Raw genomic sequence first — 15202 nt, 5'->3', positions numbered from 1 at the left:
TCATCCAAGAAGCATCGCTCTCATCACCATCACCGCTCCATCGAGGAAGACGACCGCGAGTCGAGGCGGCGCAGTCATCGGCATCGACATGACGATGGGCAACAAGTATGGCATTCGTCGCATCGCTCTCACTCCTCACTGTCAAGCTCCTCAAAAGGCAAGGAGCGAGCCCATGACCCTCCTGCTCTTCCACCTACCCTCGACCCAAGCCTGGGCCTCATAGACAAGGCGGGCGACTCCTTGTCTGCAAGGTACGGCAGTCCAGAGCAGTCAAAGGTCGCAAAGTACAAGAGATCAGGTAGCGGCGTCATTCTAGGGCTGGACGAGTCACTTCGCATCCTGCCCGAGAAGTCGGCCTCTCAGTCGACTGCAACCGGAGTTCTTGTTGGGCCAAAGGATGCGCATAGGAAGGGCAAGTCGCTGCTTCAAGATTGGGAAAGGATGAAGAGGCGTTCAGGCAAGCGCCTGGCTACCCCTAGAGGCGCTGGGATGCAACGCGATGAAGACTTCGTCAGCTTGGGAGCCTCTCGTAAACAAAGGGTCAGCCAAGCAACGGCCGTCGTTGATCCTCTGCAGGCAGGACACGGCGAGAATCGCTCCTCCTCTGAGACAGGCAGCAGCGACGACGAAAACAGGGGCTCGTACGATCCAAGGCTGCGGCAACGCCTATCCGACTTGGACGCAGTAACCCGTGAGCGGCCGGACGATGTGCAAGCCTGGCTCGAGCTTGCTCAGCTGCAGAGCAGACTGGTTGAGACTGGCCTGTCCAACAGCGTCAATGGCGACGACGAGGATAAGAGCGAACGCTTGAAGCCGTCTTCCTCCTCTCGCCATCGCAGCAACCTGCGCGGTCTAGCTGAAGTGCAACTCTCCATACTCAACAGGGCCCGAAGCTCGCACCCAACCTGCAAGACCTCCGTCGAGATCGGTCTCGCACGTCTTCGCGTCATCATATCACATGCTTTGGAGGCCCCAGCAGTCATCGAAAAGGAATGGCGTCGCATTCTGCCTTCAGATCCCCAGGTCGTCTGGCCCCGATACCTCGAGTGGAGGTGTTGCGAGAGTGGATACTCGACGCATGACGTGGTTGATGGAGCATTTGCGGAGGCCTTCGGGGCTCTCTCTGAGCGTCATGATGCTACTGGCACCTTGATTGGCCTTCAGCAACGCCTCGTCAAGGTGTTACCCAGCGGAGGGTATCGAGCTCGAGCATTCGCCATCTTGCAGGCACAGCTTGAGTACTGCTTTGCCTGTCCAGAGGAGCTCGAGGCTGCCACCGTGGGTGAGAAGCTCGACGCGCTAGAGGTCATGTGGGAGAGCGAAGTGCCTCGGCTTGGGGAGCTGGGTGCTGTCGGATGGAAGCGCTGGTGGGCGGACAGGGGGCAGACTAGCCATGCCAGCTCCTTCAGGCAGGGCTCATCGGTGCTGTGGGAAAGCCCGCGCTCGCTGCTTGGCCGATCAGACCAAGAAGCCTCATCCAGAGATTCGGAGCTGCAACAATGGCTACAACGCGCACGTCGCCTGTCGCATCGCCGGGCCCACCCATCACGCACGACAGATTTGCCGGAACTTATGCTCGGAGAAGGCGAAGTAGACCCGTATAGCGTCGTCTTCTTTTGCGACGTGCGTCCCTTCATCATTACAGACCCGCGCGTGGACAAGGAAGCGGTATTGCTCTCGATGCTAGCTTTCCTGGGGTTGACGTCAAATGAAGCTGCGATGAGGACGGCGTGGCCGGAGGACCTTGTGGGAGGCGGACGAGCAGCGCCGCGGCAGCGCAACCAGTTCGATGTGGTAGAAGGCGAGCCGATGCAGGCGCAGCGTACCAGCCTTCTAAGCGACTTGTCCCTCTTCCCTTTCAGAACAGGCGACCCCCTCAGCAGCGAAGCCCTTTGGCCCCTCCTGCACGGCTTCGCATCGCTCCCGCCATCGACAGCCCTTCACCAAGGCGCACTGCAAGCCTCGATCACCCTCTTAGAGACCCTTCAGCCCTATTACGACACGCGCTCACTCCAACTCAAGCTCCTCTGCCTCCTATCAGGACCACAAGTGGCTGCCGCTCAGGCAAAGGAGTTCCTCGCCCAAGAAGGCGAGGCTTGGCCATTGTGGCGTGCCTTCGCTTGCCTGCAAAGACAACTGGGCAACTTGAAGTCGGCGAGGAAGGTGTATTGGTCATGTTTGATGTCGGAGGGGCTGGTGGCAAGGTGGGGAACGCAAATTTGGGTCGAGGCGCTTGAGCTGGAGATCGAGGCCGGGGAGGAGGGCAGAGCTGTACAAGTTGCCGTTGAAGCGCTTGTCAACGACCTTGCTGCGCCTAGTGAGCAGGGAGCAACGAAGAATGTCCCAACCCCTATCGACGTGCTCAGAGCCAAGGGCAAGGCTCATGCGCTAGCTCTGGCAAAGCAAGGTGATGACGGCGATGACCCGTCCAAAGTGGAAGCTGCAGCCATCCTTGCCGGTTGGCTCGAGTACCTCACTCAAGCGAGCATTGATCAACGTCTCTCCTCGGCCATCTGTGCCGTCAACAAGCTCATTGCTGCCTTCAGCCAAGATACCCACCGGCAGCTCGGGCTGTATCGTCTTCTCGGCCGCATCATCACCTACCATCTTTCCCTGCCCAGGCCAGTAAATAAACCCAGGGAGGTGAGGGAGGTGCTCCTCTCCGCTCTCAAGATGTGCAAGGACTGCAACGGCCCGGAGCTGGAATTCATCTGCCTCCTCGCTGCACATGAGTCACGCTTCAAGATCGAGGGCATTCTCCGATCGACCGTGGAGGAGCAGCTTCTCTCTCCCCTCTATGACGGCAAGGATATGACTCGTCCGATCGCCGTATCCAACTTCTATGCCGAGCAGCAAAAGGCAGAACGCGACTGGTTGACCGCCCTATACCTCGAGTTGCACCTGCATCGCGATACGGTCAATGCGCACGCGATCCGCTCTCTGCTCGAGCGATCGGTGGAGCAGTGCGAGGCGACCAAGGGAAGCTGTGCGCTTTGGCGCTTCTACCTTTCCTTCGAGCTACGAGTCGCCCTTCTTCGCGATCATCACGGCGAGACTACTAGGGAGCGTAAGAAGTTGCGTCACGCTCTCGCCCGCCGAGTCAAGCCTGTGTTCTGGCGGGCGATTGCAAGATGCCCTTGGGATCTGCGCCTGTACGAGACGGCGTTTGAGGAGCCGCTCGTACGTTGCTTCACACGGGATGAGCTGCTCCAGCTGGGGGCGGTCATGACTAATGAGCGTGATCTCAGAGTGTATCGGGGATGGGAAGAGGCGTTAGCACGGGCGGATGAGAGGGAGGCGGAAGTTGAGCAGCTCAGTGGCAGCGAAAGCGAGGCCAAAGGGGCGTGAACCGTACTGAGCAAGCGCATCCCTTGTCATATATGCCATGCTCTATGCATTATCAAGCCTCTACAATCCCGGCCTCTTACTCGTCGTCGTCGTAGGCGTGGCCGTCCCACTGGGCGGAGCGCTATCCCCTTCGCCTCCAGCATCCTCACCACTTCTTGCCGCTGGTCCCAGGACGTTCTTCCACCCATCCTTTTCGGCTCCCTCTTGAAAGCTTGCGATGTAATCCCTCATGAAATTCCTCCACGGCGCCTGACTCGGGACCACATGCCCGCCAGCATGATGCTCAACCCTTGAGTTCTTTGCAGCATGCACCAAGGTCATGCTGCGCTCCTCGTCGACAATCTGATCCGCCTTTCCCAGAATGTGCAGCAGGGGAGTCTCGATGCCGCCTTGCTCGTCCTTCCAAAGAGGTTGATGCTCCGGGTCCCTCGACCTGAACCCGCTGATGGCGATGGCGAATTTGAGTGGACCTTGCCCCTCTGGCAGCTTCAAGGCCGGTAGGAGCGAGGGCGACTCAAATGCCGCAGCTAGCAGACCGGCAAGGCAAGCTCCCTGCGAGAAGCCTATGACCCCATCGACGGGCCCGTCCAACTTTGCCAGCTCTTCGCTCAGCAATTTCCACGTCTTTTCGACATCCTTGTAGCTGCCTTCGTCCGTGGACTTCCACCAGGCACGAGGTTGCTCCTCGATGGGCGTAGCTTCCGTCACCTCGTCCTCACCTTCCGGGGCATCGAGAGATCGTGAGATTGGTTGTACGAGAAGAGGTCCATTGAGGGTGACAATGTCAGCCACATCCCTGCAGGCTTTGCGGACCGATCCAAGCCGTCTGTGGAGGATGAAAGAGTTGGAAGTGTACCCGTGGAAGGCGAGGATGCGAAGTTTAGGGGGCATGACGGGCGAGCTACGAGTGAGAACGTTAAAAACGAGGAAGCAAAGGAAGGCGGGCAGTGGGAGCGGGACTGATTTGGTGCAGGCCGCTCAGAGCGTGTTGCTGTGGTCTGTGCTCCGAACGACGTGCGCTCTTCGAAAGCGTCCCTTCCTTCCTTCCTCACAAACTCACCCATAACACGCCTCATCCTGATCAGCCCGTCAAGTACGATGGATCGGCTACAAGACACAGCGTATGCTCTCCTCTCCTCCCTGCAGGCATGCTCACCAGCCCCGATCCTCGACATGTGCGGCCTGTCGGGTCCATCGGCACTTGGCGGGCAGGGCAACGTCGGTGGGGAAATCAAGCTCAACGGGCGTAACATCCAGATCATCAAGCTCTTGGGTGAGGGAGGCTTCAGCTTTGTCTACTTGGCGAGGGACAAGGGTAGCGGCAGGGAGTTTGCGCTCAAGAAGGTGAGGCACAGAAGTCGTCGTACGACAGGCTGTGTGGGGCCGCTCCTGCCTAAATGCTAGGCTAACATCGTGATGCCAACTCTTAGATTCGCTGCTCTCATGGCTCAGAATCATTCACGGCAGCCATCAAGGAGATCGAAGCCATGCGACGCTTTCGATCCCCGAACATCATCCGCATCCTTGATAGTGCCGTGGTCCAAGAAGCCGCAGACCATGCCTCTGGATTTGGCAATATCCCTTCGTCCGATGCTGATGCTGCATCTGGTGCCAAGACGGTGAGCGACAACCGGCGAGAAGGCATTACTGAAGGTCGATAGCACATGAGCTCATTGAGACTATCGCGTTGCTCGCGCAGGTATACCTCTTCCTACCCCTCTACCCGCTAGGAAACGTCCAAGACGCCATCAATCGCCATGCAGTCAACGGCACGCGCTACTCTGAGAGGGAGATGCTTCAGCTCTTCCTCGGGACATGCAAAGCCGTGCAAGCAATGCATCGGTACCGCTTGCCAGATGTGCCCGTTGGAGGAAGGAGAGTCTCAGGCGAAGACGACGGGAGTCACGAAGCGAGTCTGGCGAATGGTGCGACGAGGAGGGGAGGCCAGCCGGGAAAGATGGCCAAGATGAGTCTTCCCTCAAGAAAGGGGGGGAGAAGAGGTGTGAAAGGTGATGACGCTCCTTTGATCGACGGAGCCGCGACGAACGGCGAGTCCGACCCATTTGGAATCGATTCGGACCACGACGATGACGATGACGAGGAAGACGGTGCGGCTTACCCGCCAAAGCCGTCAGTCAAGGGCAAAGAGAGGGAGATCGTACAGCCGGCGATGGGTGGGGAAGGATTGGAGGAGGGCAAGGGAGGAGAAATGGTCCCGTATGCGCATAGGGATATCAAGCCGGGGTGAGAGCGGAGAGGACCAGGAGAGGGGGCCTCCCGACAAGCACAAGCTGACACCTCCTGCCATCTATCGTCGCCCAGCAACATCATGGTCTCGAATGAATCCTCAAACGCGGGCGACCCTGTCCGTGTCCCCATCCTCATGGACTTCGGCAGTGCCACCCGGGCCCGCATCCTCATCTCCTCCCGTCGCGAAGCAGTTATGGAGCAAGACCTTGCAGCAGAACGATCCACTCTTCCCTATCGAGCCCCAGAGCTCTTCGACGTCAAGACCGACTCGACCCTGACTGAAACGGTGGACATCTGGTCGCTGGGATGCACGCTGTACGCCATGGCGTATCATTATTCCCCATTCGAGACGCCTAGCATGCTCGAGCAAGGAGCATCTACGGCCCTTGCTGTGTTGAATGGAAAGTGGGACTTTCCGAAGGGGGAGGGAGAGATTTACTCAGAGGGTTTCAAGGAGATTGTAAGGAGATGTCTCGTGGGTGAGCCGGGGGAGAGGGCTGAGATTGAGGAGGTGATCGAGTTGACAGAACGGGCTCTGCAGAGGGTGCAGTGAGGGCGGCCGTGACTGTGAGCACGGGCATGATCGTTTGGAAGGTGGTCAAGTTGAGCTGGTCTTGGAGGTCCAGGCGGAGCTTTGCGACCTGGACCTCCAAGTGGTGTAGGAGATTCCGAACCTCGGCGTATTTCTGTGCAGGCCATCTATGCACCACGCTCGCCGAACAAAGCATGCCAACCATCCTCCACCATACGCCGGCCGGTGCTCACGCTGTATCAAGTCTCTCTCTCAGGCGAAGCAATATCGTACCAATCGCGGAGCATTCTGCCCGTTCTCTCTTCCTTTCTTACGTACGAATGTGCAGATCGATCTGTGGTCCCATCGCCAAAACGCGCTCCCATCGTTCTCCTTCGCGACTTTCTGGAACCTCGAGAAGCGCCCCTTTGCCCCGCCCATGCTGCGATGCTGCGATTTAGAACGCCTCCTTTTCTCAGGCTAGCCCGCTCTCCACCTGTTTTTGGAGCTCCGACCAAACAAAGCGGTCGCAGATTTGCCGCCAGCTTTGCAGGCTTGCCGCTTCGCTGCAGCTTGTTCGCCCCTCTTCTACTCCTCTTCAGTACTCGGCTTTGCTCTTCCTCCCCGCCGCCGCGACCAACGCCCTCTTGCAGGAGATGGCGCAGATGCGAAAGAGCGAAAGTGCAAGTGCAAGTGCAAGTGCAAGGCGAGGGGTGAGCGCAAGCAAGGCAGAAGATAGATGAGCGCTCGCCTTGATCTCAGTCAGGCCCCTCACTTCAATTCAGCTCCCTACCTTTGCCGGCCCCTCCTGCGAGGCGCAAAGAGGTCCTGGCGATGCATTGTGTTGCCCTTTGCGGCATGCCGTTGTGAAATGGCACTTGATGAGAAGTGTCGAGAGGAGACCAACACTTTGTCAACCCACCTGTTTTCTCGCCCTCGCTTTCGCTCTCGGCTGGGGCTGGAGGTTATCCTATCCCCTTCGACCCCTCTGTGAGCCGATCTCCGGCCAGCCCAGAGGGTTTCGGTCTAGGCGACGCAGCAGGCAAGGCATCTCGCTTTCGGTTTGGCTTCCCAGTCCTCATCGCCATCACACCAAACTCTCTTTTCACTACCATCCGTGAGGGTCATTGCTATCGTCATCGCCGTCGCCGCTCTCGTCGTTGTAGCAGCGCGGGAGCTTTCTTCGGAATGCTCGTCCGACCTCGGCCAGGGCTCCAGGAGCATGGCGTCAGCACCTTTGACGTTTCCGATGAGATCGAGACGCTGGCCAACGAGGCATGGGAGCCTATGCACCACCAACAGAAGAAGCAGCACAACTCAATACCGCAATCCCCATCTGCATCAGGTTCGAGCTTCGCAAAGCACAGCCGTGAGTCGACGACGGCTAGCAGCGTGCCAAGCAGCAACAGCAACGGCAGCACAGACTTGGCTAGCTACACCTTTAATTCTGCGCTGCGATCAACAATTCGATCCTCTTCATCCTCGTCGATCTCCTCGCTGGCATCGACATCCGGTCTGGACATTGCGCCGGCCATCTTCGCCGCGATTGAGGAGCTTCGAGAGTCGCCTGGCGATGGAGCCCTCGTCATCGGGTACGTCGAGGTATCGCGCTCGCCCTTGGACTCTTTGCCTACGAGCCCAGAGCAGAGCCCAGCATTGGACGAAGGATCCTTTGACACGTCGCCGCGTGCTTCCCCACTGGTCCACCCGTCGAGCAATGTCAAGAAGCAATTCAAATTCGAGGTGTCAGCTCAATGCAGTGATGGTGACGTTGTAGCAGCTGCGAGGCAGTCCGCCAAGCCTGGCCAGCCACAGGGGCTCGTAATCAAGGTAGCCGGCCGTACACTCTTCTGTCACGTCCTTCCGTCGACCCTTGCTGGCGTTCGCAAAGCAAGGGCTCTCGTCCATGGCAGGAATCTAATCAGCGCACTTCAAGGCAGCTACGATGCTTCAACGACCGTCTCGTCCATCGAAGAGGTTACGTTGCAAAGGGTCCTCTCTGAGCTGGACGTCAAGTCTGAGGCCTATGCAACGCATCGTCTCGCTCAGCCGATCAAAGATGCTGCCAGCATTTCGCCGCCTGCGCGAGGTGGCAGTAAGGAGGAAGACGCTCCGCCGCCCCTGCCACAAAAGGACGAACATCCCGCCCGCACACGACCAAGCTTAACTCTGCCAGGCCTCAGCAGTTTGAATTCGCCGCAGCTGCTCGTCTCGCCCTCCTCCGAGCAACCGACAGGCAGATCGCCCATCGTAGCGACGAATGACCTTCAGGATCTGCAGGATAGGTGGTCACAGAGCAACGCCAGTGGTCGCTTGACTGGCTCAGAGAGTCTGGCAGGATCCTTACGCAGAGATCTGGAAACTCCAATCGACGATAACCGCAGCAGCAAGAGTGGAAGGAGCGGCATTCTCGCAGGCTATTCTCTCGTACCGGCGAGATGGAGTCAGAGTACCGCGAAGGCACTCACTCCAGCGCAGCCGTCCGCAGCTGATGAGGACAATCGATCAGTCGTCTCCTCGAGCCACTCGCGCACCCCCTCGCCGCGCTCAAGAACCCAATCGATTCTGCAGTATGACCCGTCGCAGGAGCGAGTCATCAAACACCCCATCGACAAGCCTCTGCCTGTCGTGCAGGAGAAGGGCGAGTCCATCCTAGGCAGCCGTAGCTCCATAGCGCCTTCCCGCACGCCCCGCACCTCCGCTGCGCTCCTGTCATCGAGCTCACACGACCATCATGCTGCGGCGGGCGAGTCACTCCTCTCCATGCCCAATCCACACTCCCGCAAAGAGTCGATGTGGATCCGCTCGTCTGGAAATAACAGCGCCGCTGCCGATGTGGATGAGGCTGAGCAGCAGGCTCGCAATGACTTTGCCAGCTTTCTCGCGGCGGAGAAGGCACGAGTTGCTGAGCTGGAACGCGAAGACGAGAGGAGGAGACAGCGACGCAAGCAGAGAGAGGACGAGAAGAAGAGACAAGACGTGCTTAAAAGGCTTGAGCAGGAGCAACAGAGGCAAAAGGTGAGTTTGTGCTTCTTGGCTTGGCGTGGCGTGGCGTCGCTCGCTTTTCCTTTTGTCCCGTCGTGCATGCCACTGCCGTCACTGCCTGCCGATGCGGAGACGAGATTGCTTTTTTGGCGCTCAGATCTCGCCGACTCGCCCTGGACCCTCAAGCCTATGCGGCGGCCGCCTTTCCCCTCCTTTATTTCCGCTGCCCGCCGACAGACGTTGACCCGCTTGCCTTTCTCCTCTCTCCCTCCGCTCCCATTCCAACCCTCGTCCCTACTACCATCGACTACACAGCGCGGCTCCCCGACTCCAACAAAACTCGGTCCACCGCCTTCCGAGCCGCTCCCCACTGCTCCTTCCAAGGCATCTTCCACCGCCAGGTCAAAGTCTGTTGCCTCGACTGCAGTATCGAGTACAGCTCCTAGCAACCGCGCCAAGGTCTCTGACAGATCGCAGGCATCTGCCGGCGCAGACAAAAAGCATCGTCCCGAGCCTCTGAAGCTCACAAGCAGCAATATGCCGACGGCCAGCCTGGGCGGCAGTGTGGATGCGGCCATGACCCCACGCGTGAGGAGCGCTTCAGCGGGAATCAAGAGCAGCGGCAGCGGCACTTCCAGCTATCATCATCACCGTGTCCCAAAGACACCGGGCAGCAGCGGTGACGACCACAAGCCCACTGGGCGTGGCTCGAGTGACAATGTCGCAGAACACGCTCAAGCCCTCCTCGAGGCAAGGAGAGAGCGTCGCGCCATCCGCGAAGAAGGGTCGTCTGACGGATTAAGCTGGGTGTCGAGACATGGGTCGCGCAACTTCAGCCCACGCCAGGTGCGGGGTGAGGACGAGTTCGAGGATCTGAAAGCGAAACCTACTGCAGCATTCAGGCCTTTTCATGAGGCGGTGACTTCTGCGGTTAGTGATAGGGGCAGCTTTCAGTACTCTCTGGTTACAATTCCGGCACCATCGGTCATCCTGGCCGATAAAGATCTGCCTGTTCCCCCGCCTCTTTCCCCAGCGGCTGCTAGGGCATTGAGTGGCGAGACAGGCAATGGTGACGCCATCACCGGAGCTGAAGCACACACGCCTATGGACGCCGCCTCGACCAGCAAGATCCTGAGCCGCGGCGAGCTAGCGGACGAGGCAAGGCGCAGGGCCTTGGCTGCTGAGCAGGCTGCGCTGGAGCAGATCAAGGTGGCGAGGCAGTTACAGAAGCGTAAGTGGCTGCCGCTGTGAGAGCGCTGCAAGCCGGATGAGTTCAGCAACTGACCAACTCGATCTCACTGCTCCTCCTCTCACGCAGGACTGGAATTCGAGCTTTCCGAAGTCACCCGCCGCGAACGAGAACGCAGCGATGCCGAGCTAGCGGCACGAGCTAAATGGGCTCGCGAGCAAGCCAAACGCAATGCCCTCGATGCATTTGAGCGCTCCAAGCTCGAGCACGAGGAACGCACTCGCCGGCTCCGTGTCGAGTCTCAACAGGCGGAGGAGGCTCGTCGAGCCTCTCAGGTCAAAGTCGAGAAGGAGCGAGCAGAGCAACAGGAGCGCGAGGCAATCGAGGAGGCGAGGCGGCGCAAGGTGGATTGGCAGAGGAGAGAGGCCAAGTTAATCGAGGAAGGAGAGGAGCGCGATAGGAGGGAGGCAGAGAGGAGGGAGAGGGTACGGCGCTTGGAGGAGAAGAGGGAAGCGATGAAGACTGAGATGAAGGAGAGGATCGAAGGAGGAGAGGCATTGCTTGTTGGGGTGGCGAGGGCCCAGCTTGGGGAGAGTGGGCCATGGCGAACGTGAGTCGCGCTCGCTTGCGCCGCTCGAAGTCTTTTGATGCTCCTCGCTGACCATTCATCTACCCTACGCCTTGGGCAGCCGCTTTTTTGAGCTTCGCTCAGACGGCATTCTCTTCTTCAAGGAGGACAAGGATCGCATTGAGAACCAGCGACAAGGTCTCCCCGCTGAGCGATTGGAGTTCTGGCGCCTGGCGAACCGGCGCGTGCAAGATGACTTTGAAGAGTGCCAGGCGCCGCATAGCTGCTCGCTCGTCTTCGAGGACGAAGAGGCCGACAACGGAGACACTGGTGCTGTCATGGAGGTGACGATTGCATTCCCGACCGAGGACATCAAAGAGCGATTCGTGGCAGGCTTTGAGTTGGCGGTCAAGGAGGAGGTGCAGACGTAGGCTTGGGCTGTGAAGGCGGGGATTGCCGGCGGGCCGACACGCTCTTATGCCCGCAGGCGGCGATGGTGTTGGTGGCGGCGGCGGCGGCAGCAACGGGGACATTGGCTTTGTCACTGAGCGTAACGCACGCAAATCAAAATCGATACCCAGCCGCTTTTCGCAGCGAGGAGATAGCGAGGGCCAGCGGGCCAGCGGGCCAGCGAGATGACGAGCGGCGGAGCACAGGTGCACAGCTTGGTATCGTTGATCTTTGATTTGAACTTCTCTCTCGTCATCCAGTCTTCGCCAGTATGTTTCGCAAAGGCAAGTCGGCAAGGAAGGACGACCGTCAGCGTCAGCGCCAGCCGCAACCCATCGAGAGCGCCAGCCCATCAATAGTTGGGACTCAGGGTGCGGGACAGCCTGCTGGTGCTGTGCGAGGCCACACTGCGGGGCCTCGAGACCCACGACCCAACACCGAGCCAGCGAAATCGCAGCAGCCGCAGCCGCAGCACAAGGGTGAAGCTGCCGCAACCCAGTCAAAGGTGTCTTTCGTCCACCAAGCACCGCCCAAGAGCGCGCCTGGCCACCAGCATCCCTCGCAACATCAGGCATCCGCTCATCGTCCTGCGAGCAGCCCCAACACAAGCCGCGGTCCCATTTCTAGCGTAGGCAGCGGGGAGCGTCGGCCTTATGTTCCTGGCGCCTTCAGTGGTAGACGGACCCTGATGAGCAGCAGCAGCGAGCACGGCGGTACTCCGCCTAGTAGCAATAGCGGCTCAATGACTCTAGTATCCTCGCACAACACTGCCGTCCCTCCTCCTCATCACCAGCAGCAGAGGGGTATCATGATGACCATGTCCGATGGCGTGGGCGGAGCTATCCCCTGCCCTTCCCCGGCAGGAGGCTACCCCGATCCATTCAGCATCACAGGCGTGCGTGGGGGTGATGAGCAGGAGAAGCTTACTTATGCTCAGCCTCCGACATCCGAGTTGCACGTCCCTCCTCCCTCGTCTGATGTCCATTCAAGCACTTCTTCCTCGTGGGTCTCGGCAATGAGCGCATCAACGGGCATCGTCTACGGCGGCCCACCTCTGGGAAATGGACATGGGGCCAATCGAGCCACCAACCCGTACAAGATCAATCACATCTACGACGAGTATGCCAGTCTTGGGCCGGAGGATGACGATTGGTTGCATGATGTCAAGTACAAGAAGATCCGTAGTCGAAAAGGGGAAAAGAAGAAGGACGGAGCGCAGAACGGCGGGCCGAGGATTGAATACGATGTCGATAGATGGAGATGGCGGAGCTGCTGCTGCTGCAGTTGTCGTGGCATTGGTGAGTGCGTCTAGCATTGGTAGTCTAGCCAAGCACGCGCCGAGTGTCGCGTCTTGCTCACTCCTTTTTCTCCCTTTGCCCCCCTCCAGTAAATATCACCATCCTCTTCCTCCTCACCTGCACTCTCGTTGGCCTATTCCTGGGCTACCCTGTCCTCTCGTACATCTTTAGCGAAGTTCTACCGCATCACGGCGGCTTCGGCCTCGGAGGAACAAACGCATCTGGTCAGGTTCCGTACTTTGGCGAGTCCCTGAGGCAGGGCTTGATCGATTATGATACTCCCAAGGCGGCCTACAGTAGGATGAATTTGGCGGGAACAAAGAAGATGAATCTGGTCTTTTCGGACGAGTTTCAAGTTGATGGCAGGAGCTTTGTGAGTACGCAAAAGAGAAACAGAGGGCGAGACCCCGTGCTGACTTGCGACTTGAGCCTCGTCTAGTATCCTGGTGATGATCCTTTCTGGGAGGCCCTTGACCAGTGGTACTGGGAGACGGTGAGGCGACGAGTGCTCCTCGAGTCGACTAATCCCTCCTGCTGAGCCACCCAACCTGCTTTCCCAGGGCGACTACGAATGGTACGACCCTTCGGCCATCACGACGCGCAATGGCAGTCTGGTGATCACGATGAGCGAGAAGATCAACCACAACAATTACTTCCGCTCGGGCGTCATGAGCTCGTGGAATAAGTTCTGCTTCACTGGCGGCTTGGTAGAGGCGAGGGTCGTCATGCCTGGAAGTCCGACAGTTCCTGGCTTCTGTGAGTGCGGCGGATGGATGATATCGAGGAGAACCTGTCGAACACTGACTTTGCCATTCCTGGCGCAACGATGTAGGGCCGGCTATCTGGATGATGGGCAACCTAGGCCGAGCAGGGTACGGCGCAACAACTCATGGCATGTGGCCATATACGTACGGCACATGCGATGTCGGTACCTTGCCCAACGTACGTCGCGCCTCAGTATTCTGCCGTGGCGAGCTAGGAGCGCTGAACTCTGTTCCCCGTCCGCTTGGGCAGCAAACGTTCCCCAAGAGCATGGGAGGAGGTCCCGAATTGGCTTTGACCAGTGGCGCAAAGGGCAAGTCGCTTTCTTGGCTGCCTGGTCAGAGATTGAGCGCTTGCACTTGCCCGGGCGAAGATCACCCTGGGCCCAAGCTGAAGGACGGAACTTGGGGAGCGCGTTCTGCGCCTGAGCTTGATGTGAGGACGCATGCCTAAAGACGGTTCGCGGAGGTGTGACTGACATCTCTCTCTTGTGAAGATCTTCGAAGGCGATGCTGCTCCAGTTGGAGGGTAAGCGGCCCGATTCTCCGCTCCCTCTTTGCGGCCGAAACTGACCTCAAACATCTCCGTCGCTACTTGCTCGCAGTCACATGTCCCTCTCCCTCCAAGCTGCCCCCTTCAGCACCTCCTACGAAGTCGCACAAGACCATGCAGTATGGTATGACCCCGATCGCGCTCGTCGCAATCCGTACCACGGCGGGCACTACCAACAGTCCATCTCGGGTGTATGCGACACGGACCCTAATAACTACGAGCGCACAGCCAACCAGTTTGATGTTCACGCCGTCGAGTACCGACCGGGCCCCAAGGGGAGCTATGTGGTGTGGAGCGTGAGCGGGAAGAAGGCGTGGAGCGTTGATATGGATCAGGCCATGGGGCCAGATCCGTGAGTTGGCGCGGCGCTGTGAAGTGGGACACCGTGACAGCGGACTTGCGCTGACTTGACTGCCTCGACCTGGTCCGAGTAGCGAGCTCCAGATCAGCGGACGATATGTGAGTGTCTCTCAGGCTGGCTCGAGGCTCGACGGCCGTTTTGCTGACGCTGCTCCTCGGCCATGCCAACAGATCCCCGCGGAGCCCATGTACATAATCATGAACTTTGGCATGTCGTACAGCTTCTCCAAGCCCAAGTGGGACGATTTGCAATTCCCGGCCCACTTCAAAATCGACTACATCCGTGAGCCTCAAGCAGATTGTTGTTGCAAGCTCGCCGTAAGAGACGTGGTCCTGACTTGAATCTCTGTCCCTTCGCTGGCTTTGTTGCACAGGCGTCTATCAGCCCGAGGGCGAGGAGAATGTTGGATGCGACCCCAAAGAGTATCCAACTGCTGTATGTTGACGCGTCATTGTACCCTATTGGACCACGACGCGGATGCTGATTAGCGTGGTGTTCTCCCTTGAGCAGGACTACATCCAGAGGCACTGGGAGGCTGTGAGTGGGCGCACCTACAGGTTGCGGACGCTGCAGGTCAACGCTGACGCCCGGTTGCACTGTTCACAGTACAGCAATCCCAACCTGACGACATGGACGGAGCCGAAGGGTCATCGAGCCGGATACGGCCATGCATTGTGAGTAGCAGAGAGGTCGATGTCGAGGCGTGACTACTTGAGCTCACCACCTCGCCTGACCCTGTCGCAGCCCTCGCAATCGCCTCGTGACCAAGTGCGACTAGCGTGCGATCTTCATCTGCTTTGCTTCGCGTATCTCTTGCCTTACGATGCCCTCCTTGCTTTGATCGAACACTTAGTCTACGATCGATGACGATGCGTGAGTTGAAGGTGCGAGGCGCGCCTGATTTCGCCACGTGGTTTGTGCCTTGCCG

At 58.8% G+C, this 15202-nt stretch overlaps 6 protein-coding genes across 6 annotated transcripts; 5 read left to right on the top strand and 1 right to left on the bottom strand.

Moving 5' to 3' along the window:
• Window positions 1-88: 88 nt before the first annotated feature.
• BDZ90DRAFT_272833 (DUF1740-domain-containing protein) lies at window positions 89-3348 on the top strand (the record flags this gene model as incomplete). Its single annotated transcript, XM_025508779.1, has 2 exons — window positions 89-105; window positions 147-3348. The coding sequence occupies 2 exons, from the start codon at window positions 89-91 to the stop codon at window positions 3346-3348; spliced, it is 3219 nt and encodes a 1072-aa protein (XP_025364921.1).
• A 4-nt stretch (window positions 3349-3352) lies between these two features.
• Window positions 3353-4272, bottom strand: BDZ90DRAFT_229328 (hypothetical protein). Its single transcript, XM_025505012.1, has one exon. The coding sequence runs from the start codon at window positions 4237-4239 to the stop codon at window positions 3409-3411; it is 831 nt and encodes a 276-aa protein (XP_025364920.1). The 5' UTR covers window positions 4240-4272; the 3' UTR covers window positions 3353-3408.
• A 141-nt stretch (window positions 4273-4413) lies between these two features.
• BDZ90DRAFT_229327 (Pkinase-domain-containing protein) lies at window positions 4414-6480 on the top strand. The gene is made up of 4 exons (XM_025505011.1): window positions 4414-4692; window positions 4779-4967; window positions 5048-5592; window positions 5671-6480. The coding sequence occupies exons 1-4, from the start codon at window positions 4447-4449 to the stop codon at window positions 6149-6151; spliced, it is 1461 nt and encodes a 486-aa protein (XP_025364919.1). The 5' UTR covers window positions 4414-4446; the 3' UTR covers window positions 6152-6480.
• Window positions 6481-7297: 817 nt separating this feature from the next.
• On the top strand, window positions 7298-11282 carry BDZ90DRAFT_257389 (hypothetical protein; the record flags this gene model as incomplete). The annotated part of the gene is made up of 4 exons (XM_025507951.1): window positions 7298-9127; window positions 9410-10325; window positions 10413-10893; window positions 10973-11282. The coding sequence occupies 4 exons, from the start codon at window positions 7298-7300 to the stop codon at window positions 11280-11282; spliced, it is 3537 nt and encodes a 1178-aa protein (XP_025364918.1).
• Window positions 11283-11473: 191 nt separating this feature from the next.
• BDZ90DRAFT_9532 (hypothetical protein) lies at window positions 11474-13094 on the top strand. Its single transcript, XM_025509970.1, has one exon. It carries the CDS (start codon window positions 11573-11575, stop codon window positions 12611-12613), a length of 1041 nt encoding a protein of 346 aa, XP_025364917.1. The 5' UTR covers window positions 11474-11572; the 3' UTR covers window positions 12614-13094.
• Window positions 12688-14952, top strand: BDZ90DRAFT_216345 (glycoside hydrolase family 16 protein; the record flags this gene model as incomplete). Its single annotated transcript, XM_025504264.1, has 11 exons — window positions 12688-12972; window positions 13039-13092; window positions 13160-13355; window positions 13432-13541; window positions 13614-13796; window positions 13858-13889; window positions 13966-14233; window positions 14388-14556; window positions 14648-14709; window positions 14782-14811; window positions 14881-14952. Coding segments are annotated over 11 exons (1461 nt in total), but the record flags the coding sequence as incomplete, so codon positions are not given.
• Between the last annotated feature and the right edge of the window lie 250 nt (window positions 14953-15202).

Source organism: Jaminaea rosea (genome assembly GCF_003144245.1).
Source record: "Jaminaea rosea strain MCA 5214 unplaced genomic scaffold BDZ90scaffold_1, whole genome shotgun sequence".
NCBI classification, from domain to species: domain Eukaryota; kingdom Fungi; phylum Basidiomycota; class Exobasidiomycetes; order Microstromatales; genus Jaminaea; species Jaminaea rosea.
The sequence above is the reverse complement of the archived record's forward strand: the minus strand, read 5'-3'. Positions and strand labels throughout refer to the sequence as shown.